This window comes from Physeter macrocephalus, chromosome 16 (assembly GCF_002837175.3).
Source record: "Physeter macrocephalus isolate SW-GA chromosome 16, ASM283717v5, whole genome shotgun sequence".
Classification (NCBI taxonomy): domain Eukaryota; kingdom Metazoa; phylum Chordata; class Mammalia; order Artiodactyla; family Physeteridae; genus Physeter; species Physeter macrocephalus.
In genome coordinates this window covers 83,864,352-83,891,556 of record NC_041229.1, presented here as the reverse complement: position 1 = coordinate 83,891,556, position 27,205 = coordinate 83,864,352, and the positions used below count along the sequence as shown (strand labels likewise).

The 27,205-nt window shown below is 35.3% G+C and overlaps 2 protein-coding genes across 7 annotated transcripts in view; one reads left to right on the top strand and one right to left on the bottom strand.

Annotated features, from left to right (window-relative positions):
* Positions 1-12,003, top strand: part of IMMP1L (inner mitochondrial membrane peptidase subunit 1) — a 74,279-nt gene extending 62,276 nt beyond the window's left edge. For 2 of the 4 annotated variants that reach the window (XM_007117523.2, XM_007117521.3), the window contains exons 7-8: positions 10,844-10,954; positions 11,836-12,003. In XM_007117523.2, coding sequence (XP_007117585.1) covers positions 10,844-10,954; positions 11,836-11,904 — 180 coding nt within the window. In that variant the 3' untranslated portion in view covers positions 11,905-12,003. Of the gene's footprint in view, positions 1-8,333; positions 10,604-10,843; positions 10,955-11,835 lie in introns of those variants that run through there. The other 2 variants (XR_003683600.2, XM_028501124.2) reach the window with 2 other exon arrangements.
* A 799-nt stretch (positions 12,004-12,802) lies between these two features.
* DNAJC24 (DnaJ heat shock protein family (Hsp40) member C24) overlaps positions 12,803-27,205 on the bottom strand; it is a 63,992-nt gene continuing 49,589 nt past the window's right edge. For 2 of the 3 annotated variants that reach the window (XM_024118745.2, XM_024118746.3), the window contains exons 4-5: positions 16,952-17,020; positions 12,803-13,270 (exon numbers count right to left, since the gene is read on the bottom strand). In XM_024118745.2, coding sequence (XP_023974513.1) covers positions 13,140-13,270; positions 16,952-17,020 — 200 coding nt within the window. In that variant the 3' untranslated portion in view covers positions 12,803-13,139. The remainder of the gene's footprint in view (positions 13,271-16,951; positions 17,021-27,205) is intronic. The other variant, XM_055091473.1, reaches the window with a different exon arrangement.

Sequence of the window (27,205 nt, the reverse complement as noted above, 5' to 3'; positions counted from 1 at the left end):
TCCGCCCGTGTCCACATCACGCGTTGTGGGATTTTAGTTCCCTAACCAGGGATCAAACCTGTGCCCCCTGCAGTGGAAATGTGGAGTCCTAACCACTGGACCCCCAGGGAATTCCTGGGAGTAACATTACCAGACTTAGCTTTTAAAAGAGCACCCTGATATTTAGTATAGAATAGTAGAGGATGGTTGGAGTAGGAGAGGCCAGAGGCAGGGAGACCAGTTAATAAATAGGCTGTAAGACATAATTGAGATAATAACATGAAGAATGGAAAGCAGCACAAAGTTTGGAGAAAGATTAAGGGAATATCTAGACAGGATTGGATGTTGGAAGAAATGGAATTGAAAGTCGTAAGACTGACCCAAGTTTCTGGCTCTAGCAATAGGGGTAGGTGGTGCATTAAAATAAGGGATCTGGACTTCTCTGATGGAGCAGTGGTTAAGAGCCCGCCTGCCAGTGCAGGGGACACGGGTTCGACCCCTGGTCCGGGAAGATCCCACGTGCTGCAGAACAACTAAGCCCGTGTGCCACAACTACTGAGCCTGAGCGCCACAAATACTGAGCCCACGTGCCGCAACTACTGAAGCCCATGCGCTCTCGGGCCTGCGTGCCACAACTGCTGAGCCTGTGTGCTGCAACTACTGAAGCCCGCACGCTTAGAGCCCATGCTCCGCAACAAGAGAAGTCACCACAATGAGAAGCCCGCGCACCGCAACGAAGAGTAGCCCCCACTCGCCGCAACTGGAGAAAGCCCACGCACAGCAATGAAGACCCAATGCAGCCAAAAATAAATAAAATTTTTTAAAAAAAGGGGGTTCTGAGGGAGATGTTAATTTGGGAAATGGAGAGAAGATATACTCAGTTTTGGAGTAGTCTAGAAGCCTGTATAATAAGTCTATGATAGATTGTACTTTAAATGAATACAATGGCAATGAAATTATAGGAAGTGGGAAGAAAACACATTCTTTCCCAGAATGATGTTTGGGTGCTCTACTATTCCCTCCTTGATGTCCACAGTATATTTTCATGATCTCTTAGTCAAAACAGTGTTTTGATGCTCTCAGCCCCCTGAGATCAACCTCACTTTTTAAAGGTCTTCAGCTATTCTCTTCGTATCTTACATCATCACAAAAAATGTCATCTGTCATCTACCTGCCTAATTTGCAACTTTGTATTCACAAAGCTAGACATCATTCTAAATAACTTCCAGCGTATGGGGCATTGGAGTTTTGGTTTTGATAAATAAAATGCAAGTAGGAGAAGTGTCTATCAAAGAAAATCATGCAATACAATGCTTTTTTTTTTAAGATACTAGTAATATCAGGTACAAAAAGATCCATATATTTTAATCCTTTATTTTTTTGAGTATGGACTGTTTTCTACTACTGATCTTTTATTTCTAGTACCATTTCAGGTATAAATCAGTTTTTTAGCCAATCTCTATATGATGCAGTTATGCACTGGTCCATAAGAAATTGAAAAGTGCTACAGAGATTCATCTATAGGAATAAATCCAAATAGGGATGAGTTTTGACTGGGAAGAATTATTTGAAGTCTCAGGAATCAAAAATTTGGTGGAAACCTATTAGCACATATTCTGTATAGTAGGCATCTGATTTACTATTTAGACTTTTTCTGAGAACGTGAGAAAAGTCATTATTTACATATTTACCGCTATTTTCTACCACTCTTTCAGATACCTGTGTTTCATTAAGTTAGGCTCATCTTTTGGAACATGAGAACCAGAGTGTACATCAGGCTATATTGAAATGAGAGTACAGACATAGTCTTGAAATGAGAATATAAGGAACTTCTCTTAAATACTAATCCAAAAACAGCAGGTAACCTTGTTACAAATAGAACAAAAAAGAAGTCAGAGACCAAATAATCCATTGTCCTAGGAAAAAGAAATCTGTAGGATTGAGATGTTAGTATTAGATCGCTGGGATGGAAAGGCCTGTTTACTAGCTTCAATCCCAACACTTTTCCCCCTTCCTCTGCCTTCTGACAAGTTGGTAGACGGTCCTGAAGAAGTAAACGCTCCATAGGAATTGCTTAGGCATTTGATATTTAATAAACATTGCTTGAAAAAGATGCCTGTTAAAAGAATAAAAATGTTAGTCTTTGCTACATTTGGATGATTTGGTCTTAAAAACTGAATTTCATTAAATCAGTTGGCATAATTAATATGGCATCTATTCACAATTAATGTACATTTTTAATTATACTGGATTTAATTCAAAGTCTTGGCTAGTACCAGAACTATATAATTGAATACAATGTAAAAGAAAAAGACCAAAAACATAACTGAAGTGAAATTGCAAAGCACAGTTCACTTTGCAGAGAACTGGGTAGACTGCCTAAGAAACCAGGAACAAAGAAAGCCCGGCAGGCATCATTCATCCAGCAGCTGGAGCAACTGTTAATAACAAGAGCTAATATTTAGTGAGTGCTTACTGGGTGCCAGGAGCTTTATGTGTTATTTGGTTTTCAGAATGTTTCTGTAAGGCATTCATTAGTCCCAGTTTTTTAGATGAGGTTTAAATAACCTGTCCAAGGTGATTAACGAGTAAGTGGCAGAGCTACAATTTGAACTCAGGACTGTGGCTCTGTGGACTGTAACCCTAACCACCATACTAAACAGCCCGTCAGAAATTCCTATTCAGGCTGGACGGAGGTACTGAGTACTTAGGAGAAGATGAAGGAGCTTAGCTTGCTTGCAATAGCTATGAGAATGAGCAAGTCAAGTCTTAGACTAAGCTCTAAACCCACTCAGCAGGGAGATACTCAATAATAAAAGAGAACCTTTAGTTAAAAGCATCCCCCATCACACACACCCTCACCACAGTGCTGTAGGTGTAGCTTACTAGAACTTTGGCGTAAATTCCTCTTTAATGATAATTGGCAATGAACCTAAGGTGGCACCATTTTAAGTAGGGAAAGGCAATAACAGTCCCCGGGAATGATGTGGGATAGGTTAGTAATAAGTCAGAATTTAAATGGGAAGAAAAAGAAGCAGGACTGCATAGAGATAGGATCTACTGATAATCAGTGCGTTAACTGTTCCTTGCTGGTCCTTATAAATGTTAATCCCTTTGTCATGCATCTAGCCTTTGGGAGCACCTCCCTTATGACTCCAGATATTCTACTCAGGGAGACAAATGTGGGCAAAAAGTTCTGGCAAGGAGAATGTCAGTAAAAATAGAGTATTAGACTGTTCCTTGAGTTTTGCTTTCAAAGGTACCCATAACTGACGCTTGAGACAGCCCCCTTTTTCAAAGTTAAAGATTAATAATGTTTTCTCAGCTTTGTGTTCTTAAAAACCTTTCTACTTGATTTTCTCTCAGGGGATTTAATGCTTCACTTTTTGACATATATGTCTTTATCTATAGTTTTGTTGGTGTATATAGGAAGATAAACTCCAACAATTATTTACTACCATTGCAGGAGTCATACAAATACTGGGCTTTATGAAGTTCTTTTAGAACTATATAATTAATAAATGATCTCATTTTGCAAGTATTCTCTCCAGTAGTTTGTGTGCATAGCATCTTACCATGACTATGTTTTGGTTATATAAGCCATGATTAAGCAGAATATGCATTAACCACATAATGGTATACTAATTTGACTCGATTCTGCTTACCTGAAAGATAGTAACATAAATAACAATTATTTGGGTATTGTTAAACTAAAATGACATGTTATGAATGTACATTCATCATATGGACTTTTTTCCTGGGCAGGGAAATTATGCATTTTATATTTTACATTCATCATTCTGTGAGACACAAAACAAAATCTTTAGAATACATGTGGAAAATGAAATACTTTACAGTGTTGTTGATATACCACTTCCGTTTGCTTTTGCCAAAAAAAAAAAAAAACCCACAAAAACCAAAAAACCCAAGTCTTTATCTGATTGCTTTCCTAAGGTGTGTATGCCTCTCCTTTTCCTGTATATTTCAGGAAAAGGAAAAGATAATCATTTCAGAAAAGGATTCCAAAAACTTTGCCCTCTCCTATTACCTTTATGATTTTTGTTTGTTTCTTTAATAATTATTATTTCCTTTACATTCGGTCATTTTAGAAGAACCATTAAGGAGGCATGAGCAATAATAGGGCCAGTGCATACCCTGCCTTTGCTGATTATACATTTTAAAATATCTGGCAAACAAAGAGTTAGTTAAAAATCAGTCTGTTATTAGGATTTTCTGTTTTTTGAAACTTTTGAAAGGTCAAACATACAAATATCTTACTCTTCAGTAAGAACTTTTTCTTAATTAGATAATCTTTGCTTAATCAAATAATAAGTGAGTTTGATTACAGTTTAGTAAATGTGTTATTTGATATTGTGGACTCTTTCATCACATTTCACTTGAATCAAGAAAGGTAACACCTGTGGGTTGGTTCCCAAAAGCTGCTTTTGTTAAATGGACACCCGCAGGCCATGAGGCAATTACATTTGTTGCTTGTACTATAAAGGAGGCACTTAACTAGGCTTCAGTAAGTATGGCTGAGAACTAGAGGCTTGATTCTTTTGTCCTGCCCTGAGATTAGGTTTTATCGTAGCTCAGGAAGTAAACCTCTGACGTAGAAAGGAAAAACCAAGAATGATTTAAGGGTTCTTTTAATGCTTTAAAAGTTATTCCTAAAGCTAGTTACATCTGAGACCCTGGGAAAATTCAGATTTGAGCAAAAGTAAACATTTCTAGGTGGCATTCATTGTAAGCATATATTCATACATTCTTATTCAGTCTCATGCATTCATTCAAGTTGGCATGGCGTATTTCCAAAAATACAAAGATGAAAAGTAATTAACTTTTTAAAAGTTTTGGTTATGAGAAGTAATGAACAAAGACATGGAATTAGGATTTCCATCTTTGGGCATTTGCAAAACATTTATTATAAATTTTTTTAAGTGTTTGAGTTCTTTTCTACTTTAATTGGAAAGTTATAACAGCTTTTAAAAAATACATTTAAAAAATATATTTTAATCTTGTATGTTAATATTTTATTATAATATTGCTATAGAATTTTTTTCTTATCTGGTTTGAATTTTGAATTTAGTGATAACGAGTAGGTTAATCCAACAGACAACAACTGTGTTTTGAGTTAGAAGGGAAATTTTTGTTCTGTTCCTTGCTTTACTCCACTTCACTCCCCTGACCAGAAAGGTCAGGTTTTAAATTTTGGACCCATACCAAAAATGTGTTGTACTTTATATTTATTTAAATAAATGACTTCTTAGCTAGACTAATATTTTAGTTATCCAGAGGTCTGGTGACAGTTATGTGATTGCAGTCATTTACTTGTACTGTACAAAGAAGCAGAGCCTGCTATACGGATTGGAAGTTAGGTCACTCTTACCACATTACCACAGACAAAAAAAAAAATTTTTTTTTAATTCAGTAAAGCTCTTCCTGACCTGCATTGTGATGGACAATGTTCCATTTTTTAAAAGTACAAGTATTACTGAAAGGGCTAGTCATATTAAGACACACATGTATGTGTATGTGCATATATATATTTTTAAATTATTTAATACTGGCCACAAATGTAAATTTTGAAATACATAAAACAAAATTTTGTGGTTTTTTAAAAAAGTAATTATACCTAAGTAAGCCCTGTAACTTATTTTTTTCACTGACTGTATTCATGGCAGTCCATTAGCTGTCTACTATTCTGTAAATAAACTCTTTAACATCTGCCTACTGACGAATATTTATACTGTTGCCAATTTTGAGATACAAGCAATACCATACTGAACTTATCTGCTTATACATAATTGCAGGCTGAGTTTGGCGAATCTTTTCTAGAGATTTTGATAGGGAAAGGGTAAAATGAGGACACACAGGGCATGCCACTGAAGGGGATGCAAGGCAGAGATGCCAAAGGCACACTTTACTTACATCAAGAACTTTAGTTCTCACCAAAAGGATTTTCTTCATATTGTTATGAGGTATGCTAAAAAAAATATAAGACTTTAAATATTAGATACTTTGAACATCTGGCAATTATGGAATAACTGCGGCTGAACTTGCCCTCCTGCCAAAAGAACTAGAAAACTGGACAAACTATGTGAAACAGTTTTCAGACAATGCGCAGCAGGCAGTACAAGACAGATTCCTGAGAGAAGGGAAACAAACAAGGCAAGCCTTATACTTTCCCTAACTTCTGCCTTAAAGCAGTTTTCAGAAGGTGCGAGGAGGGAAATTCAAACAAAGGACAGTGGTCTTGCTGAGTTGAAGAGACAGAGATTAGGGTATAGGGAAGTTTAAGTGGTTGGAATTTATGCATCAAACCACCGGCGAGAAAAGAGCTACAGAATGATCTCCAGAAATCTACATAGAGTATTCTCTTGGTTTTGGTGCTGATCACTAAACTGTGCCTGCTTATGGTGAAATTTAGAGACTGAGCACCAAACAGCTATTGGCAGCAGCCAAGCAATTCCCAGAGCTCACACAGGGCTGAGAGTCATTTGAGTTCTGACCAGCCACAGTGGACAGATCTCATTAAATATCTAGAGCATTCCGTAGAGACCCTGGAATATCACGCCTTAGGAGTGGGCTAGACTAGCCCTTAGAGTACAGTGTGAGAGAGACCCAACTTAAGCTTAAAAACAAGGCTTGACAGGAATAAGCTGATCCACAGCTAACTTAACCGCCTTCCAAAAACCAAACAGACCTCCTCAACATTCAACGCTCTCTAAAGAGATCAAAATCCACTCAACAAATGAATGTTCAGCTCAATAACAAATTATTAGATATGTGAAGAAGTAGGAAAATGTAACCCACAACTAGAAGAAAAATAGATCCAGAAATGAGAGATAATGGAATTAAGAGTCATGTGCTCTAAAACACCAATTATAAATATCTTCAAGGATCTAGAGGATGAACATAATGAGGGAGAAATGGTAAATATAAAAAAGAACCAAGTGAAATTTCTAGAGCCTAAAAATATATTATATGGTCTTTACAGCAGATTAAAAATTGCAAAAGAAAAGATCCCAGACTGGGAAGAAATATTTGCAATACCTGTCGAAGGACTTGTACTCAAGATACATAAAGCGCTTTTAAAATGAATAAGAATAATCCATTTTAAAAACGGGCAAAATATTTTAATAGACATTTCACAAAAGATACACTAATAGGTACAAGAAAAAGTACTTATCAGAAATGCAAATGAAAACCACAGTGTGACACGAATAGCCTACTAGAATGGCAAAAAATTTTTTTAATTGAAAATACCAAGGTTGTGAAGCAACAGAAACGCTCATACATTGCTGTTGGGAGTGTAAAATGGTATAATTACTTTGGAAAAGTTTAAGATTAAGCGTACACTTATGACCCAGAAATTCTTCCCCTACATATTTACTGAAAAGAAACAGATTTATACATGAACGTTCATAGTGCTTTATTTGTAACAGCCCAAAATTGCAGACAACACAAATATCCATCAACAGGTTCACGGAAAGAAACTGTGATTTACAATGGGATATACTCAGTAGTAAAAAGCAATGAATGACCGATACATACAACATGTATTAATCGTTTAAAAACTGCTGAACAAAAGCCTGACATAAAATAGTATGTACTGTGCAATCTCACTTATATGAACTTTAGTAAAACTAGTCTCTAGTAAACAGGAAACAGATCACTAGTTGCCTGGGACGAGGTGTAGGGGTGGGAGGTGGACTGGAAAAGGAGGGAACTTTTTGGCATAGTAGTAATGTTCTACATCTTGATTGTGGTTGGTGGTTACACAGGAGTGCACGTTTTTCAAAACTAGTGTCGAAACAAAATGAGCGCATTTTACTGTAAAGTATACCTCTAAAATTGATTTTAAAGTGTACACCCTTACCCCATATCAAAAATAAGTATGTGTTTCAAAAGTGGAGTAACTGCAAACATAATGAATTTTTTACTGGGAAAATAAGTGATAGAGAGGTAGATCAGCAAAGGTGACTGCTTTGATTTTAAGATTCACACTCAGAGGTTTTCCCATTTATAGAGAAGCTCTTATTAAAGGTAACATCAGTGATGAGGCTGTTTCCTTGTTTCTGTACTTTATATCAAACATTGAAGTCTTAAGATGTAAAGGTTATTCCTTTGCTATGAATGGATGCATGGGTATTAGCATATATGGGCTTCAGATAAGTAAGAGGTAGCATGTTCCATATTTGAACCTACTTCTAGTAAAATGTCAGTAACTGTACTTCACAGGTTGTTTTAAGGATCAAATGTGTGTGTGTGTTTAAATTAAAATGACCAGAAAAGTATGTATAAACACTAGTTTGTGTTACTGTTCCTCCCTTTTGTTCTACCCCTTGCAGTCAAGGACCAGGTGTGAACAGCCTGGGTCACACTCCTCCAAAGGTTTCTGGTGGTATGTTCTGGGTCTCTCTTAGCAGATTTCTTTCTGTTCTTGTTAACTTTACTATACCAGAGATACTACTTCATCACTGTATTTATCTAAATTTGGAAGAAACTTAGGTCATAACTGCCACAAAAGTGATTGTGCTTTACTTAACTAATACTAATACTAATACTAATCACCAACAAATATTTGAGTTCCAACTTTGGTTTACGTATTGTAAAGATTTAAGATCATGACATGATTATTGTCTGTTGGCTTTTTCAGTCATAAAATAGTAGACATACACAAAAGCCAAGCATGTAAGAGGATGTTAGGATCCAGGGCCCCATGTAGGGCAGACTTTAAGTGTTTTAAACAATCTAGAGTATTTGGTATGTGCAGGCAACATTGGGAAAAGCTTCATGGAGTAAGGAAATGTATATTGGATCAATCGGACGGGCAAAAAAAGATCTTCCTGGATTGTTAGTATCTTTATTAGTTTTTTGAATTTTGTTCTCCTTTGCTTTTATTGGTGTCCTTAACTTTATAATTATATTTAACTATTCATATATGTTACCTATTTTTAGAACTCAGGAACAAACACATATTAAGGAAAAACTATGGAAATTTAGACACCAAAGATGTTCACATTGTAGTTTCTCCCAAGGCAGTACTTCAGAATATATTTAATGACTTATTTTAGCTTTTCCAAATACACTATTTTGTTCTTCTTTTCATCTGTAACCTGAGATGTACTCATTTTTCTATTTGAGCAGCCTTATGCTTCACTACATATAAATCTACTTATTATATAGGTAGGAATGAACCTTGCTGTTGTCCCTAGAACCTATAACTAGTTCCACTAGTAGACGTTAATGATCTTACAATATCTGATATTCTTTCAAAAAACTTTTATCCTTTCTCTACAAATAGATATAACATTTAAGTGTATCTAACTGAAAATAATTAACTTGATTCATTTTTGGCTAATATTTCTACATGATATAAGACATTCCAAAATTATATAATCTCTAAATAAAGTGTAATTCAAATTTTACATGCTTGTATAAATTTATTTTTCCAAAAGGTAATTCAGGGGTGATGGGGGGGAATGAATAGGCAAATCACAGAGGATTTTGGGGGCAGTGAAAATACTGTGTATGGTACCGTGATGTGGATACATGTCATACATTTGTCCAAATTCATAGAAGGTACAACACCAAGAGTGAACCCTAAGGTAAACCATGGGACTTCGGGTGATGATGGTGTCAGTGTAACAGACATGCCACTCTAGTGGGGATGTAATGGGGAGGCCGTGCATGAGTGGGGGCAGGAGGTATATGGGAGATCTCTGCACCTTCCTCTCAGTTGTGCTGTGAACCTAAAACTGCTCTAAAAGGTCGTCGTTTTTAAAAACTTTGTGACATTTTAAAAAACTGGTCATTTCTTATTAAACCTAATATGAATATTTTTCTTCACATAAGGTTCCCAAGTAATAATCAGTCAAAAGAATAGTGAAAATTAATTCCTTTCCATAGATCATTTTGGTCTGGTCAATAATTCAACTTCCTTGGGTAACAATACCTATAAAAAAGAAACTTTAAAATGCAATTTTGAAGATTGCTACTGAAGAGTAATTTTTAAAGTTTATATTGAACAGATATTAATGGGCAAATATCTCATATCACAGTGGGCTTTTTTTTAAGTAATGTGTTCTGTTCTAAGTATACTTATGATTGTCACTGAGTAAAAATTTAAATTTGTTATATCCCAGTTAATACACAGGACATATAGAAGATGGGATCTTTTCATTTAGTAGAAGGTCACCATCATTAATTTTACAACTGATGATTTTATAATAGGTCCTTCTAGTTCTTGATGGTCATTATTGAAGTATAATGCACTGAAGATATGGCCTGTACAAAGGCAGAACAAGGATCTTAATTAGAATTCTGACAAGCCTACTCCAATAAAATGATGAGATTATTTGTAATTGATGTCACAATCAATTACCATTTAGTTTATCGTGAGCATTCTAATAGGTCTGGCCTTGGTATTGGCCCCAGGATGTTGCTGAGTGAGTGGCTGCCCTGCTTATGCTGTTATTGAGACAGGAGGGCACATTTTCAGTCAGCATCCTAATGACCGCTTTTGAAGTCTATTAAATTAATGACCCTGTCACACTGTTTTGATCTCGTATAACCTCAGTTTGGGGTTTGCATAACAAATTAATGTTTGGGAACCATATGGCAAAAAAGATAGGTCTTTTTAAAAGTTGAAATATTAATACTACTTATTAATATTTAGTAAAAGTTATTTTATTATGCAAGAAATAACAGCAAAAATGCAAATTATAGGGTTTGAATGTATTTTATAAAAGAGAACTTTAGGACATTTCTCCCTACCTCCAAAAGACATGATTTTTTATTTATAGTACCCGGATTTGTTTTTCTCTTTTAAAGGGGCTGCTTTCTTCTATAATTCTAGGTGCCAACGGGTCATGTGTGGTTAGAAGGTGATAATCTACAGAACTCTACAGATTCCAGGTACTATGGACCTGTTCCATACGGACTAATAAGAGGACGTATCTTCTTTAAGGTACTACTGTTTTCTGCTTAAAATGCAGGCTTTCTTCTGTGAGCTGGGAAAAAAAACAAAACCAAAAAAAGAAAAAAAAAGTTTCTTTCAGAAGAACTGAAATCTTTAGGCTGTCAGTCGACATAAAACTGTTGCAATGACTACTACACTTTATGAACATGTTGGCCTTCATAGCTATAAACATTACCACTCCCCCATTATGACAGGTAATTGAGAATAATTTTTGTTTGAAAAATAAAGTTCAGATTAGTTGTAGCATAAGAAGCTTTTAATTTGACTCTCCAAAAATTTAATTTTCTCTCATACAACTTTTCCAACCATATTCATACCCAGGGCATATATTAATATGCATTTGCAGAAGAGCAATCTAGCAACTAGCTGGAATGCAGGGATATCCCAGTTAAGTATAGTGAGTAATGCACTTATCATGGTTGTAGTAAATGTAATAGTAAAGATTATTGTTTTCACTGGCTTTTCCTTTTTGCCACAAGCAGTTAGGAGAAAAACAGACATGAGTATTTGGGGCTGTTGGATAATTTACAGGATTTTTTACACTTAAGCAGATGTTATATTCAAGTACTTAGGTTTACAGTTAACTTTGACGATAGTGAAAGAAAAAACAAACATATACACACTACACACATATTATTTTCTAGTATAACGTTTGAATGTTCCAAACTTGAGAGGTTAAATACATACACATACAGGTTTACTTTCTACAGTCTTATTTTGAAGTAGAAAATCTGTTCTTGATTGAAGAATAAGGAGAAAGTATTTAATTAGACGGCATAGAGAAAGGGATGAATGAAAAAAAGAAGGGAATATGATGATGCTATGATATCACTTTACTAACTGTCTTCAATCACATTTTGATTTTACAGATTTGGCCTCTGAATGATTTTGGATTTCTACGTGACAGCCCTAATGGCCACAGATTTTCTGATGATTAGCAAGCATTTATTCTTTTGATTTGATTATTATCTTCTGTTAAAGTGAATTTATTATTGTCACTGAAACCATGTACTTACTAGTAAACTATATGCTATTCAGTTTTATTTTTAATTGTTAAATGTAAAGAATAAGCAACACACACTCTGCAAGCTATATTTGTTCAAAATATATGGATAAAAATGTAATCCAAAATAAGTCATCTAAATTTTGATATGAAAATATTTTTAGGGAAAACCTGGAACAACCTCACTTTCAAATTTTTGGTTGTATAGGTATAAGGAAAGTAATTTACTCCTCTTGAATATGCGTCATACTTTAGCTACATTTACAAGGCAGAGTACTAACTAGTCTTAGAAGTCCAAACCAACAATAAACCACGAGTTTGACCTAATAAAAAGCTGCTAAGTCACATGCTTGGCTTACTCATTTGAAATTAAGGAAGAACGTTTCAGTGATCCCATAAAGGATTCCTTAAAATTTTTTAAATGAGTTCTGACTCATACGGTCCATAGAATATTAAATATATAGAAAAATAAATAAAAGCTTTACTATAATCAATAATAACACATTAAAAAGTCCATTTCATCATACCAGCAACGCAGTGGCCACGATTTTCTGACTCCAAGGCTCTCCTTCTTTCTCCGGTTGCCATTTCACTTTATTAACTTTGAAATAACTCATGAATATCCATATCCAGCCTTCATCATGGGAGAGCTAGGCTCACATGTTATTCACAAAGAAAGATTCTAACTTAATTCTAATGACCTGAGATTTGAAATAATAGTTGTACCAAAGACCTATAACTTTAGCAGCTAGAAATATGTTACTTCAAAAACTTAGCAACTATAAAGGAATATGATGATACTGTGACCCAATAAAAGATGAGACACACTTACATGAAGAAAGGAAAATTCTTATATTTTGTACCAAGGAGAAAATGCACCAACTTCTCAGATGGGAATTCACTAAATATAATATAATTTTTAATTCAAGCCCCCTTTCTTAGCGATCTGTAAATATAAAATGTAAATACATATGAATAATGAAATTAATTTTCTATTAATCTAGGGTGGACTTCGACAGTCTTATATTTTCTCTGCAAATAATAGAGCTGACAAAAAAGAATCCTTTTTTTTAAAAATCAGCTTTATACATTTCCTTGAATGGACAAAGGTGGAGTAGATTTTCCTCCATGTGTCTGAATACACTAAAGAATTCCACTTAGTGAACAATCTCAGCGATAATGAAGGAGTTCTATAACTAGTGAACATGTATCACAAGAAATCAGCGTCACTTCTTCTGCTTCATCCTTGGAAACACTGTATTTTCCACCACATCGACAACTCAGAGAAAAAGAATGATCATCTGCAAAGAAAACAAAATGCTCACATGTAACTACTTCGTTAATACCTTTTAAAAAAAAATGTACCTATTCCACAGAAACTGCAAAAGAAAAAAGATCAGTCAATATAAAATATATTTAAATGAGAACTTGAAAAAATTTCTCATATAGGGGCAGTGTTTCTAAAAATTATCTACTAAAAAATCTTTATCTGTGGAGGAAATGTATTGAGGGTACGAAACAACAGACCAAAGATCCTGTAGGGGAGAGCAGATGCTCAGAAGTGACCAATGAAATTTATTTGAAGTCTTCTGTTTTCTTAAGATTCATGTAAATTTTACATTCTTCTGAACAATGTGGTTGTCTAAAATATTACTGTGAAGGAAGAAGAGAAACAGCCCTACCTGTCTTATTGTTAAGGAGCGTGCCTTTGCCAGCAGTGTATCCTTTCAGAGAAAACTGCTGACTTGACTGTTTATCAGGTTCAGCATTTGAATCCTGTCTGTTCTGGTATCACACTATTTCAAGAATCCTGACTTAAATGTATAGACACACATACTATGGTGTCCTTTCTGTGGGGGCTGTGTGTGTGTACCTGTTTGTTTGGTGTTTACAAATGATGTAGAAACCAAAAGGACAATCACTGAAGTGAGATGCCCAAAGGAGGCAATATGGTGCAATGTTCTGCCTACGAATGGGGGAAATTTTATAAGCTTCATGTTTCACCTTCCTAGGAAGTTGATATACTTTGTCTTTTAGCTGAAAGAATCTCTGATCCACTGGTTATTCCATTTTACTGTCACTGAGGAGTGACTGTCAAAGAAAAGTAATTACTGATCTCATTATTTTACTACTGTCATAAAAAAAATTAGAGGTAAATGAACTAAATCTCTAAAGACATGATTTCTTACAATCAAATATCTTCATTCAATTCTCAAACTTCATTTTTTAACACTTAGATCTCATCATATGCCATGAAAAGAAGAGAAAAGAAAAGAAAAAGAAAAAACAACTCCCTTGGATTTGTTCTCTAATCAACTTTGGTCTTGGAAAAACAAGCAATTAAATAAGCCAGCTTTACATGTTTATTTTATCAGTAAGGAAAACATTAATTCACAATCCTGCTTTTCATTTTTCACCACAGTGTCTTTTCTCTCTATAAAGAAAAATAATTTAATCTTGAATTTTAAAACACTAACATCTTCCCTATCTGAGCCAACATATATGTGTAATAGAGCATGCTTTCAAAGTTAACTATTTTATTATTAAATTGTCTAAAAATGTACATATTCTAACCATTGGTTTTCTTGAGCTAAATCTCCCTCTTGTTTTTTCACCACCTCAGTGAACACTGAGAAACAATGTGAGGTGACATGTGCTTGGTAAATGATGCAGAGGCCACCATGGGCTACTGTGGAGTTTTGTCATAGATGATTCCAAATGCTAATGCTCACTAAAACTCACATCTTTTTAAATTTCTTCTTAAATCATTCTACTATCACTTCAAATGATATCTTCACAGAAATCATAATTTTAAATACACTGGATGAAGACCAAACAACCAAGCTGTATAACAGACTAACTGTAAGGGGAATGGCTAACTTCAGTCTCTCAACAGTTCTTCTTCAGGTATGCCTTTTAAGAATAATAAAATGCATCATCTCCTACTGTTCCTGGGACCCAGAAGCTGATAATTTGGCTATGTTTATCATGTAGGATTTCATCCACTTTTCTCCTATTCTGGATCTTCACCTTCCAAGGTTATTCTGAAAACGCCCATGAAGGAATCATCAAATGCTTTTGCTAGTCCAGTTGATCACACTTTTTATGTACTTTCATCTGCCAAGGCTGCTCTTTGCAATCGCACAGAACAATTCCAAATTGCAAATTCAACTGCAAAACTCACATGACCAGTTTTTAAATATTCCTGCAAAAATAATAGCTTCATGTAGCTGTTGCTATTTTCTCTCATAAGGATAAGGACTATTTCTATCTTTACAGTGATAAAAAACCCTTAATTTAAATAAGTATCTAAGAACATCCTATACTTTTAAGATTAACTGTAGCTGCTTATAACTGATGCATTGGCTGTAGCTGGGATGCTTCTTTAGCTTCTTCACTGTCAAGTTTACTTTAGGGAGTACCAAGGACAATAACATTTATGATAATTCTTGATTTCATGTTGTATATGTCTTTCAGTGTCTTGGCATTTTCACCTGTTATCAAAAAGCCCATATATTTGCTGACTGAACAGATGCTTGAACCACACTAATCCATAGTCTTAATTTAAAATAAAATCTTAAATTGATTATATTTTTAAAATTTTACTAAAGAAGTAAAAATTACAAAAACCAGTTTTCACTGTTTTAATATTATCAGGAATTATTAGTAAACAAAACATATTAGTCATATCAACTACAACAAGAAGAACTAATTTGTCCAATAAGAGATGGACACACACACACACACACACACACACATATACTGGTTGATAAGCTGGCAATACTGTATTTTCAAAAAATATTATTTAGCTGGGCAAGTCTCCCTGATAAACGACATGTTCTAATCTATCCCCTTCACAAAGTAGCAGTGAAATCAGTGTCACTAGTGTATTCTATTTTCACAGCAGTAGCTCTTCCTGTTTACTCTGATGAAACTATCATGAACCCCGGGAGCCCCAGTTACACAAAATCTCAAGTTTTCCAATCATTCACTGCAAATCAGGATTTCATTTGGCAGTTTAGGAGCAGAGTGGCTCATAGGCAAAAACATGATTCCCCTTCTAAGTCAATATAGCTTTGTGACCCAACTTCCTAAGAGCACTAAGCTAAGAATTTGCCATTAAAAAAATATTCCAGTAAACTTGGTTTCGGAAAGGACAGGCTGTTTATCTTCTACTTATCCACACTTACTAATAAATTTTTATAAACCCCCAGGGAATCTGTACCCCAGGCTGAATAATAAAGTTATAGGACTAAGAGTATATAAAAATTCTAGAAAACAGTAAGATTTCTTCATTTGCCCAGAGAAACATGGAATTGTGGTATTCATGGCTTCCATTTTAAAAAAAGGAACTTAATAAAACCTAACCAGAGCAATTCACAGAACTAATCTGAAGAATGGAAAATTAAGTTAGATTTAAGTTTTTAAATTCTATTAATAGGAAAGGGGAGAAAGATATGACTTCATGGTAGGTAAAAGGGAGTGACAGATTTTTTTCCACTTAAGACACAATCAGAAAAGGAGATTAAACATCAAGCTCCAAGTAGAAGAGTATAACATGTATAACATTAAAATCCCTGCTCTGACAATTTATCATTCCATATAAAGAAACAAAAATAAACATATATTCTAATAGGAATTCATCTCACGTGTCAACATAGGATGGAAAAAATTATCTCCTTTGACTTTATATTCCCTATTACACAGATGGAGAGTAAACAAAAAATCAAAGTAGTTTAAAAAAGAAAACCATATGAAATCTTAAGTACCTAACATCTAATTAGGATAGAAAAATAACTGGAAATGAGTCACACAAGTGGACATTAATAATTGAAGTTTAGAATGAAACAAAAATATTCCAAACAAAAAGACCCACATGAAAGCCAAGCTGTTATTTCCAAACATCCTTTGAAGGTTATTTTCTTATAGGAGGTCCCTAATATTTTTCCTGATTGTAATCAAGAGAAAAAAATAATTCCAACCTTCATTCCAAGACATTTCTTCAAGATATACTCGAGCATCTACTGGTCCCATATTTCTTAGGTTATCTTCTGTAAAATACAGAATGAGACACTTAATTTTGATACTTAAATCATAACCATGAAGAATGCTAAGAAGGCAAGTCCAGCCTGGTCACTACAATTCTAATTATTTAAAAACTTAGCTTACTACTTTTGATAGTTTTAAAGCTATCTGACTTCAGCTGACTAAAAAAATCCAGAACATCTCATAAACAGTCAAAATCTATCCCATTTTTCACAAGCATGCAACAAGCAAAACCATGAAGTTGATCTTGATGATTCTTTGTGATCAACTAATGAACTCTTTTGTAGGGGGAAATTTTCTGTCAGATAAACTATATTTGTGACTAAGAAAGACTGTGGAGTCAGGTAAAAAATAACTATATTTGAACCTCAGTTATAATATTTTACTAGCTTTGTAACCTTATGTATATCAAATTATCTCTTATCTACTTGAGAAGGGTCACTCTGGACTGAATTATGTCCCCCCTCCCAAATTCTTATGTTGAAGCCCTAACTCCCAACATACTGTATTTGGAAATAAGCCTTTTAGGAGGTAATCAAGGTTAAATGAGGTCATAAGAGTGGGGTCCTAATCTGATAGAATTGATGGCCTTACAAGAGGACGAAGAGAGAGGCTCTCCCCACTCAAATGCACAGAGGAAAGTATCATGTGAAGACACAGCAAGAAAGTGGTCCTTTGCAAGCCAGAAAGAGACCTGACCAGGATCCTCATCAACTTGCACCTCAATCTTGGACTTTTCAGCCTCCAGCACTGTGAGAAATAAATTTCTGTTGTTTAAACCACCCAGTCTATGGCATTTTGTTATGGCAGACGGAGCAAACTAAAACAAGGGTGTTCTTCCAATCAATTGAGATCAGGCTAAAAGTGCCTTAAAGAATAAGGCTCTAACCAAATTTAAGGGGGCTTTTAGTCATCTGATTTTTAATTGCTCACAACAGAGTAATAGGTAACTTAAAGGAATAATTGTTTTAAAATATTTTAATAGCCATGCAACACAACCTTTCTGGGTTGATGTTCCACTGCTGTTTCCTGGGCCAAAGTTTTCCCTACAGAGGGAAGGTCCAAAGAAACCTGGAATGCCACCTAAATTTAGTAGGAATATGGTCTAGGTAGTATAAGCATGCACTCTTACTTAAAGCAAGTGTACTGTAGGACAAAGAAAGCAACTATATATGAGAAGTACTTGTCTTTGTTTTTAAAGGCACGCTGTACTTCCTGTATGCTTGTATTGTTCTTCTAGAAGTCAATGCTTAAAAGAAACTACTAAAATCCACCCCCCACCCCAATGAAATTTTCTTTAGCTGTCTCACTAGTCTCTTGTTCACTTGCTGAGAATGCTTCCCTTTGTTCCGTTGTGTGAATGCCTGCTATTTAATTATATTTAATAACTGCCTGTTCAAAATTTATTGGTGAGTTACACAATTTTAAAATAGATGAAAAGATTATACAATATTTTGAACTCACCATGCTTTTCTATTAAGGTATGTCAAATATTATATCACTTCATATTTACTGGGTACTAAGTCTATTAAACTGTTCTAAAACCCAAAGATAAAGACTTCTGCGAATTGGTCAGGGGTGGTTCTTCCATCTCTGTGTGTCCACTGAATAGCCTATGCAAAGTGTATCGGTATGCGAGGTAGTTTCTGAACAAAACAATTTAATTTCCACATTCTATATAAAGTTTACTTGGTTATAGGTTATTCAGTATTACAGATTAAAAAAAAATTCTATCTAGAAGTCTCATGGACTTTTATCACATTTCAATTTCTTACTCAGAAGGACCAAGATAATCTGCTTGAATGCCGAAATGAAACACTGTTTTAGAATTGAAGAATGGGGGTAATTGGCACTTAATAGAGCTTGGTTAGGGGAAAAACAGGTATAAATAATTTACAGTCAAGTTGCCTATATTCCAGGGTATCTTACAGATATCTTAAGTAATTCTGAAATCAGAGCAAATCAGACAGGGCAGAGGTAATGACAAGATGAATAAACCTTAATCTAACCTATCTTGGACACCTGTGATACATTAATTGTTAAAAAAGACAACCCATTCATAAGTATCCATTATGCCATGTTTATTTTAAAATAATTAATGAGAAATAACTGGCAAATATAACTGCCAAGCAAGTCAGGTTTGTATTTTTCTGCTTCTCTACCAGGAAGCTATTGTTATTCTCTCTAGTTGCCATTTCATGTGGAACCCTTTCTATTATTCCACCTACTCCAAAAAGTGGCTTTTACATTTATTTTTTATTTTTTTCCTCTTTCTGTACAGAAACTTTATTGTAGCTAACTACTTCTTAGTTGAAAGATCAGTTTAGACCATATCTCATGGTGAAAGGGAAAGAAAACAGAACATAAAAATGGTTAGTACTTTACCCAAGGTCAGAGTTAAAAGGAGTATATTAAAATATTCTCCTGTTCTGTGCCTATCTAAACATCTACATAGTGACCTGATTATTCAATACTATATGCACACAGTCCAAGTTTTGTGGGGATTCTGGTTTTAAAAGTCAGTATCTGACACAAGAGTGAACACAGGCTTCCGCTGCTATCTGAAAGTAGAGCTTTCCTATGAAACCTTTTGTAAGCCAAAATAGGTAAAGCAAAGAAGAAATTACCTCAAGACATAACTTGCTAACGGATGCACAAAATAATTCAAGATAAAGCACAGATGCTCACAGACACAGTTCAAAGCTATGGTGGCTTGATGCTGAATGTAGTTCCCAGGTAGAGAGGGTGGCAGTGCCACTCTGGCCGCTTGGGGCTCACTGCAAAGCAAATGCTGAACAGTTTTCACTTTTCACCTCTTTTCATAAAGGTGAACATCCACTTAGGATTCCTTTCCATTAAGTGAAAGCAGGTACTAATGTAGGTCTTTCATGAAAGCGAAGTGGAGTAAAGCAAATTTTTGAAAAGCGGAGGATACCTGCCGTACTGTATGATATCCCCATTATGTGAAACGAAACAGGCAAAACCATCCTGTGATGTTGGGCGTGGGAGAGTGAGTAGTGACTGGAAGAAGTTACAGGGGCCTGCTGGGGTGCTGGTTAGTTAGATGGGTGTGTTTACTGTGAAAATCCATCAGGCTGTACACTTAGGATTGGTGCATTCCTCTGTATGTATGCTATACTTCAATAAAAAGGTTTAGGTATAGTGTTGAAACTCTAAAGGCTATATTTTTAAATAGAAATAAGGAAAGAAGAGTTAGGGGAACGAAGTAAAGAGTTCCGTAAGAAAGTGTGTATCCTTTGAAAGGACCATAATCTAACAACTTCTGAAAAAGGCTGAGGGTGATTAAGTCAGGGGAAAATTGGATCCCTGGAGAACTGTATGATGAGCAGACAGGGTACTCACAAGGAAAAGGTGAATCTAAATGCCTGGGGTGGGGGGCGGGGGGGCAGGGAGGAGACCACCATCTTTTGTTGAGAGGCAGGTGTCCAGCGAATGGGGCAACAGCAACTCCCCGCCCCCCACTACCATTACAAGGAAGGAGCACAAACTAATCAATGTTTCTTTTTTTTCTTTTTAAACAATGATCTCTGCTTGTCCACCACTGTAGATATAATTAGAAAACTTAATTCCTCCCTAGCCCTTAAAGTAACTCACAGGAACCCTGTAATTAGCTTTGATTATTATCTACTAATCAGGCACTGCATCTGCAAAAGACATAAGTTCGTTTTCTTTTGAGTTTTACATATTATAAATATTTTTGCTCATTATAATACTGTAATAGGTATCTGAACATGTAAACCCTATCTTAAAGTTCTCCTTAATATGACACTACTAAAAATCATGAGAAAACAGAAACTGACTTAGAAAGTGATTTAATTAAATAAACAGATCCAAGATTTAAATCTGGAATCTTAGCTACAGAAGGTAGTAATTTTTTTAAAAAACCCCAAAAACAGCCCTTTGGAAAGAAGAACACTGCCTGGCATTTGGTGAACTCCATCCTGAGTCCAATGTCACTACATGATTCCTAATTCTTTTGAAGTGAATGGGTTCAGCTTTTTCTAAGATATCTAGGAACGTTAAGGTCTGTGCACAACCTGTACTGTGCTCACAAGCTTAAGCAAATATGGAGACAAGAAAAACTTCCCGATTTACTTACATGTAGAAAGCAATGCACTATCGTTAAAGAGAGATTCCCAACCAATATAATGAAAAAAATCAAATAATTTATGTGGTTACTTGAAAAAGAATCTTTCAACCTTTAGAAGTATAGGCCCTTCTGACCTTGTGTTCTATTGGATTTGTCTGACAACAAGAAGTGAAAGAATTCTGTGGCCCCATTGTCTCAACAGTGGGATCTAAGAAAACACTGGCAGGACTCATCAGAGAGGTTTATGAGCCTGCAATTCAAAGAGATTAAAAGGAAAATCTACGGAGATTCTTTCACACTGAAGAATAACATTAAATAACTATTAGCAGCTTGGTTCAGTAAAGCTTACTAGAGCTCTCGCTGGGTCATTCACAACTTTCTAAAAGAGGAAAGGTTTTTTTCAGCTCCATTTGGGAATCAATAAATATTCCTTACTTCTTACCAGACAATGGAATTCCAGTCTTTTAAAACTTCCTCCTAATGACAGTAAAATTTCTAAAACAGCTCTTTGTTTGCTGCCTATATAATTACACTTCCTAATCCCAGGAAACCTTTTCTAACTGTAGCTACAATTCAAATAAATAAGTAAAAATAAATAAATAACAGCAACAAAAAGCTACCGAGAAGAGGAATTAAACTTTATTCTTTATGGATGAGATATCTAAAAGTCTCATTCAACCCACTACTGGCCAAAAGATCTAGTCTATCTGCCACTCTGTCCCTACTATTCAAGAGTGGCAATGTTGTGTGTTACTCAAGTGATCAAGTCCCCAGAACGCTCTCATTTAGCAGTTAGGGCACTGTATTTATTTTTATGCCATTTAAAACAAAGTTTATTTCAAACTTACAGAAGTCGTCTATGTGTGTTAAAAGCAAATCGCAGTATTTTCCTTTAGGTCTAAATTAGTATCTCGCTGCTTTAAAACCAAGTAATTTAATTTTAAACAATCACCTCTTTCTTAAAAAGCATTTCAGTATATACATAATTAAATCTTTCATATGGGAAATAACTTGAAGGAAATCAGTTCCTTGTCCTTAATAGTCTCTGTTCTTAGAACAGTCTCTACCTTGATAAGAGATTCAGAATCAGGCAACATTTAACTTGGAACCTATTCATTACATCATAAAGCTCTATAATTCTGTCCCAGATGAAATGAAAGAGTCACAACTGCAAGGCTTTCCATATTGAAGAAAAACTACAAACTTGGAGCTTAATTACGGACTTGAAGAACTACGGTTCTTTCATAAGCTGAACAGAAACCCAGTGCTCATGAAAGGTACCAAATGAAACCCGGAAATTGAATTTCATGTTTCACTGCAGAAAGGCAGAACACAGTAGCAGAAGTAAGCCTGGCCTCTCACTCTGACCCTCAAATATGCCTCATTCCTGACTATCTGGAACTAAAATAGTAGGTTGTACACACCTATTCAAAACTTGGCAGCCCAGCACAGTGATTAAGAGTCAGAGAATGGCTTTGAGTTTCCCCTCATCAATTACTAGCTATGTGCCCTTAGTCAAATTACTTAAACCCTCTGGGCCTCAGACTCCTTCTCTGGAAAATAGATATTAATATCTTCCTTACAAGGTTGTTAAGCGATGATTAAAAGATAATTGTCATAGTTCTAGTGCTCAACAAATGGCAGCTATTTTAACTGTTATTATAACTCATAATGTTTGTGTTGACCTGTCTATAACAGACCACAGGAAAATGACTCAATTATTGCATGGTTGGGGGGCGGGGAGTGGGGGGAGCCTCAAGTGCCACAGTGTAGGACGGCAGCAACTTTCACCTTGTCTGGATTTGTAACAGTGTTAAGAAGTTTGATGTACTTTACTATTGTCAGTCCCATTAAAATTGATCTATTATTATCAAAGCCATAGTCCATATTATTATTTAGTCCTTCCAAAGTATCAAACAGAACTGAAAGATGGGGAAAAAAAATCAAAATAATTTATGGATTAAATTCAGAGGTTAGACATAATGACAGTAGATTAGAAAGTCAGGGAAGGCTTTCTTTTGTGGGGGGTGGAGCTAGGAGGACTAGAGTTGGAACTTGAACAAAGAATAAGCTGTGAAGAATCAGAATGCGAGGGTATTCTGAGTAACAACAAACAGTATAAGCAGATGTGTTTGGGAACCCCTAAATGAATGGGGAGAAGATTCACATTAGGTTTGTGATTGGTGATAAGGCTGGAAGAAGTAATTAGGGACAAACTTAAGAGCTTCTGTCCCATTTAAATTCCATGTGAATGGGTAAATGTTGTGTTAGGGAGTGGGTAGTTATATAAGTTCTTAAACAAGAGTAAGAATAAAGAAAGCTAGACCAATCAAAATGTAAACGACTATGGGAGAAGGCCAATTAGCAGCTGTGGAAGTAACCTGAGTCTATGTTATAATCTGGGTATGGTCTATTGTGGTAGCTGTGAGAATAAAAAGATCACTTAGAGGAAAAAAAAAAAAAACACATTAAAGAAGAAATGCCAACACTCATTTTTAATTCATTGGCTATATATTGAGCAAACTAGAAGTAATCAGAGTGTAATATGAAAGCAAGATTTCAAGTCTGAGGGTTAAAAACAAGCAATGAGAAAGGCGGACCCAGTCTTGGTTTTGAACCCATTGACTGCAGTCGGGTCAAGTACCCGAGTAGAAATTGGGAAAGAGGTTAAAGATGGAGACACAAACTTCCTAAAATCCTACATTTTCTCTGTTATTAAATCAAAACTTCCAATTATGTCCAAGTATTACAGGATTATAACTATAATCTTGCCCGTAGGTTTCTATAGCATTATTTGAAACTAGCCAAATTTTTATTCAAAATCATTGAGAAATGATCTTAAAATACATTGTCATTGCAAAAGCAGTTATTTGTATTCAAGTAAAAGTAACAAATAATGTGAGTAGTCACCTTCTTATGACAAAGAAGATGAAGCAAGAGGACCCTCACAGAAAGTTTTATCTATATTATCTTCCCTCTCTGAAGAAATGTAAGTTCCTAACTGTCTAGAAGGATTTTCTGCGTCATTTCACATACTTACTTTTCCCAGAAACAGTCACCAAAAAAACATGCCCCCTGATGCTTATCTTCAAGTTTTACCTGAAGCACATTTTTATAGCCAATTTTCAAATTCCTAAAATCAAATGGAAAAACTGATATGACCATAAATGGAAACCCTAATCTGACTAATACAAGTATTTTATAAGGGTCAGTTTTAGCACATAATTTACACAAACATCCACTGGCCTTAAGTCATTATTCCAAAGTTAACCCAAATTCAAATTATCTACATTTAAAAATATTAATTCGCTTCTTATGGAGTTAATCAGTCTTTAGTGTTAACTTGCTTTTCAGCAAGTACTTTTATTTTAAATTTAAGAAATTACATGTTGATTCAGTTTTCTGACACATAAATGTTGGTGGGGTTTTAAGGTACGTTCCTCATCTGGTCCAAGATTTACTTATTTATCTCCCATTCTCAAATATTTATCCTAATAAAGGGATGGAGTGAACTGTATAATACAACAACTGAAACGACCTTTTGTATCTAGGTGAGGAGAGTAGCTGATTAGCTTTAAGTAAAGACACTAACTTTACAACGTTTGGCTCAATCTTCTTCAGAGCCCAGCTGTCTTGGGTGTCTAAGCACTTGGCCAATTGTGTAGCGTGAAGGCTCCACATCACCAAAATAATTCACTAACAGAGAAACAAGGTACATCTTAATATAAAACAATATACGACCAAGGACTCCAGACACAATCCACTTATTTTTTTACAACATAATTTAATTTGACTGACTTCATTTGCAGGTCTGCTCCTCTTCAGATCACAGTGAAGTAACCTAACTCATAAGCTGTGTCACTCCATACAGCCACCGAGACATCAGAGATCTGTGTGACTCACACTACAAAGCTATTGAATCACGATCCCTATTCTTTTCATGATGTACTTCTGACGTGTTTTTAAATGTGCTTAATATATGAGAAAACTCCCCACAAGAATTATAAAGGCACAAAAATCTATTCAACAGATATTATTCATATGAACATTTCATAAATCCTAAAAAGATTTTCCAAAGTGTTCATCTGGTTGTCTGAAGTGCAAAGCCTAACCTTGAATAACTACATGCCTTTCAAGGGAACAGGGGAAGCAGTCTTTGGAAGCATCCTTAAAAACAGTAAGGTAAATATGTCCAACTGGAACTAACTGATTAAATTCACTAGTTAACATTGCTTTCAAAATGTATAATATCCGGGAACTGAATATTACTAATCTTTTATTAGGTTTGCTTTTCTAATGAGCCTGGCCAACACTGCCCTAAAATGTCAACCAAGAATCCAGAAGTGCAGATGAGGGAGAAAAAACACAGTTACTTTACTTTAGGTCACCTATCCTAGACTATTTCTTTTGATAATTTCTTTTGTGAAGCAAAAAATATGGATTTCAAGGGCTCCTTTAAACAATCTTTTACAGAAATAAATGGTTGTAGGTAATATTATGAGGCTCTGCTTACAAAAGAGCACCAACTTTGAGCTGTGAAATATGAGAAAGTGTTCAACATCCGCCAATAAAACACCTCCTGCCTCCTTCCCAAGTATACAGAATGCAAACTTATTTTATACTATACGTTAATGCAGAGCAGGAAACAAACATATTTAAAGCACACACCATGAAAAGAAAGTTCTACAATGAACTATCACCACATGCAAAAAGAGTTCTGTATAACAAAGCTACTTCCATGTCCCCAGGGGGTGACCCAGAAAAAAAGAGTGCTTTGACCTGGTTATAACAACTTCTCTCTCTCTTGGTAACCTATCCTGGTCTTCAACAAATTATTACTCTCAAAGTTTTTCCTTCTATCAAATCTAAATCCTCAGTGTTAGAAGTTCAAGTTCATTTCCTTCTTTCGAGGAGCCATTTATTGAAGATGGGTAAAGAAGGAAAAATTAATGTCGGTAATCAAGAGAAATGACAAAACAAAACCAGGTTTATTATGAGATTTTTGAAATAGCTCTAGTATGAAAGGCTTAAAACCAGCAAGTTGTATCTGGATAAGAAACTTCTATTCCTTATCTAAACAGCAAGCCAATTTCAATTTAAAACTGAAACAAAGCATTCTCACTATCTGGAGCCTCTGGTAATGAAGGAAATATTTAGTACTTAGATCTGAGGTACTAAAGTGTCATGAAAATTTGTATTGCTACTGTCCTTCTAGAAAAGCTCACCCACCTGATAAACATGCAAAGCAGACAGACATCATATAAATTCGCAGAAGATCTGCCTATTTATTGGAATCATGAATCAAGCCCAATCTCACTGTATTTGGTTTGTCTAAACTTTGTTGTGACCTCATCAATGAGTTACAAGAATCTCCTGAGATGCAGTAGGCTAGAGCTCCTTCCATTAAAACCTCCAAACCAAGGGTTCAAAGCTCAAAAGAAATCCACGTTTCCAAAGACTTCTCAAAGGCAATGAGAAAGGCTTGAAGATGCTGGTTATTTGTTCTTCTAACATCTCTTAAAACCTCCTTCATGTAATTCTACCGCTCACTTTTAACCCTGCTTCCTATTTCTCCCATTTCTGGTCTTACCCACCCAATACCCTAGCAAGGGAGAATATTTTTTGATTCCTGATCTCTCCCTACCTCTTTTCTCTGTCCACAGTAGGTTTCTAGTCAGTTTCACTGGTAAGTTCTTAATAGTACCGAGCTGTGGAGTGGCAAAAATGCAGAGTGACAGTGCAAGTACACACCCTACACTCCTTAAGATACAGTTTTGTGGATTATCCTCACCTCAAGCAAATCGGCACCCCAGAATAAAGACTGGTAAAGACGTGCAAAGCACCATGAGAGACTGTCATCTACAGTAGAACTTGGTCACTTTAGAAACATAGGTAACTTCTCACACACAATACATCCATGTTTATTAGTTTCTACACTTTCACAGAAATTTTACCATGTGAAGCAACGTCAAAAAGATGTATCTATGGATAGAATTCATCCTCAAATGAAACCACCTCTACATTCTTTTGCCGGAAGTGCAAGAATTTACAGAAGAAATACAACATTGGAAAGATGCAC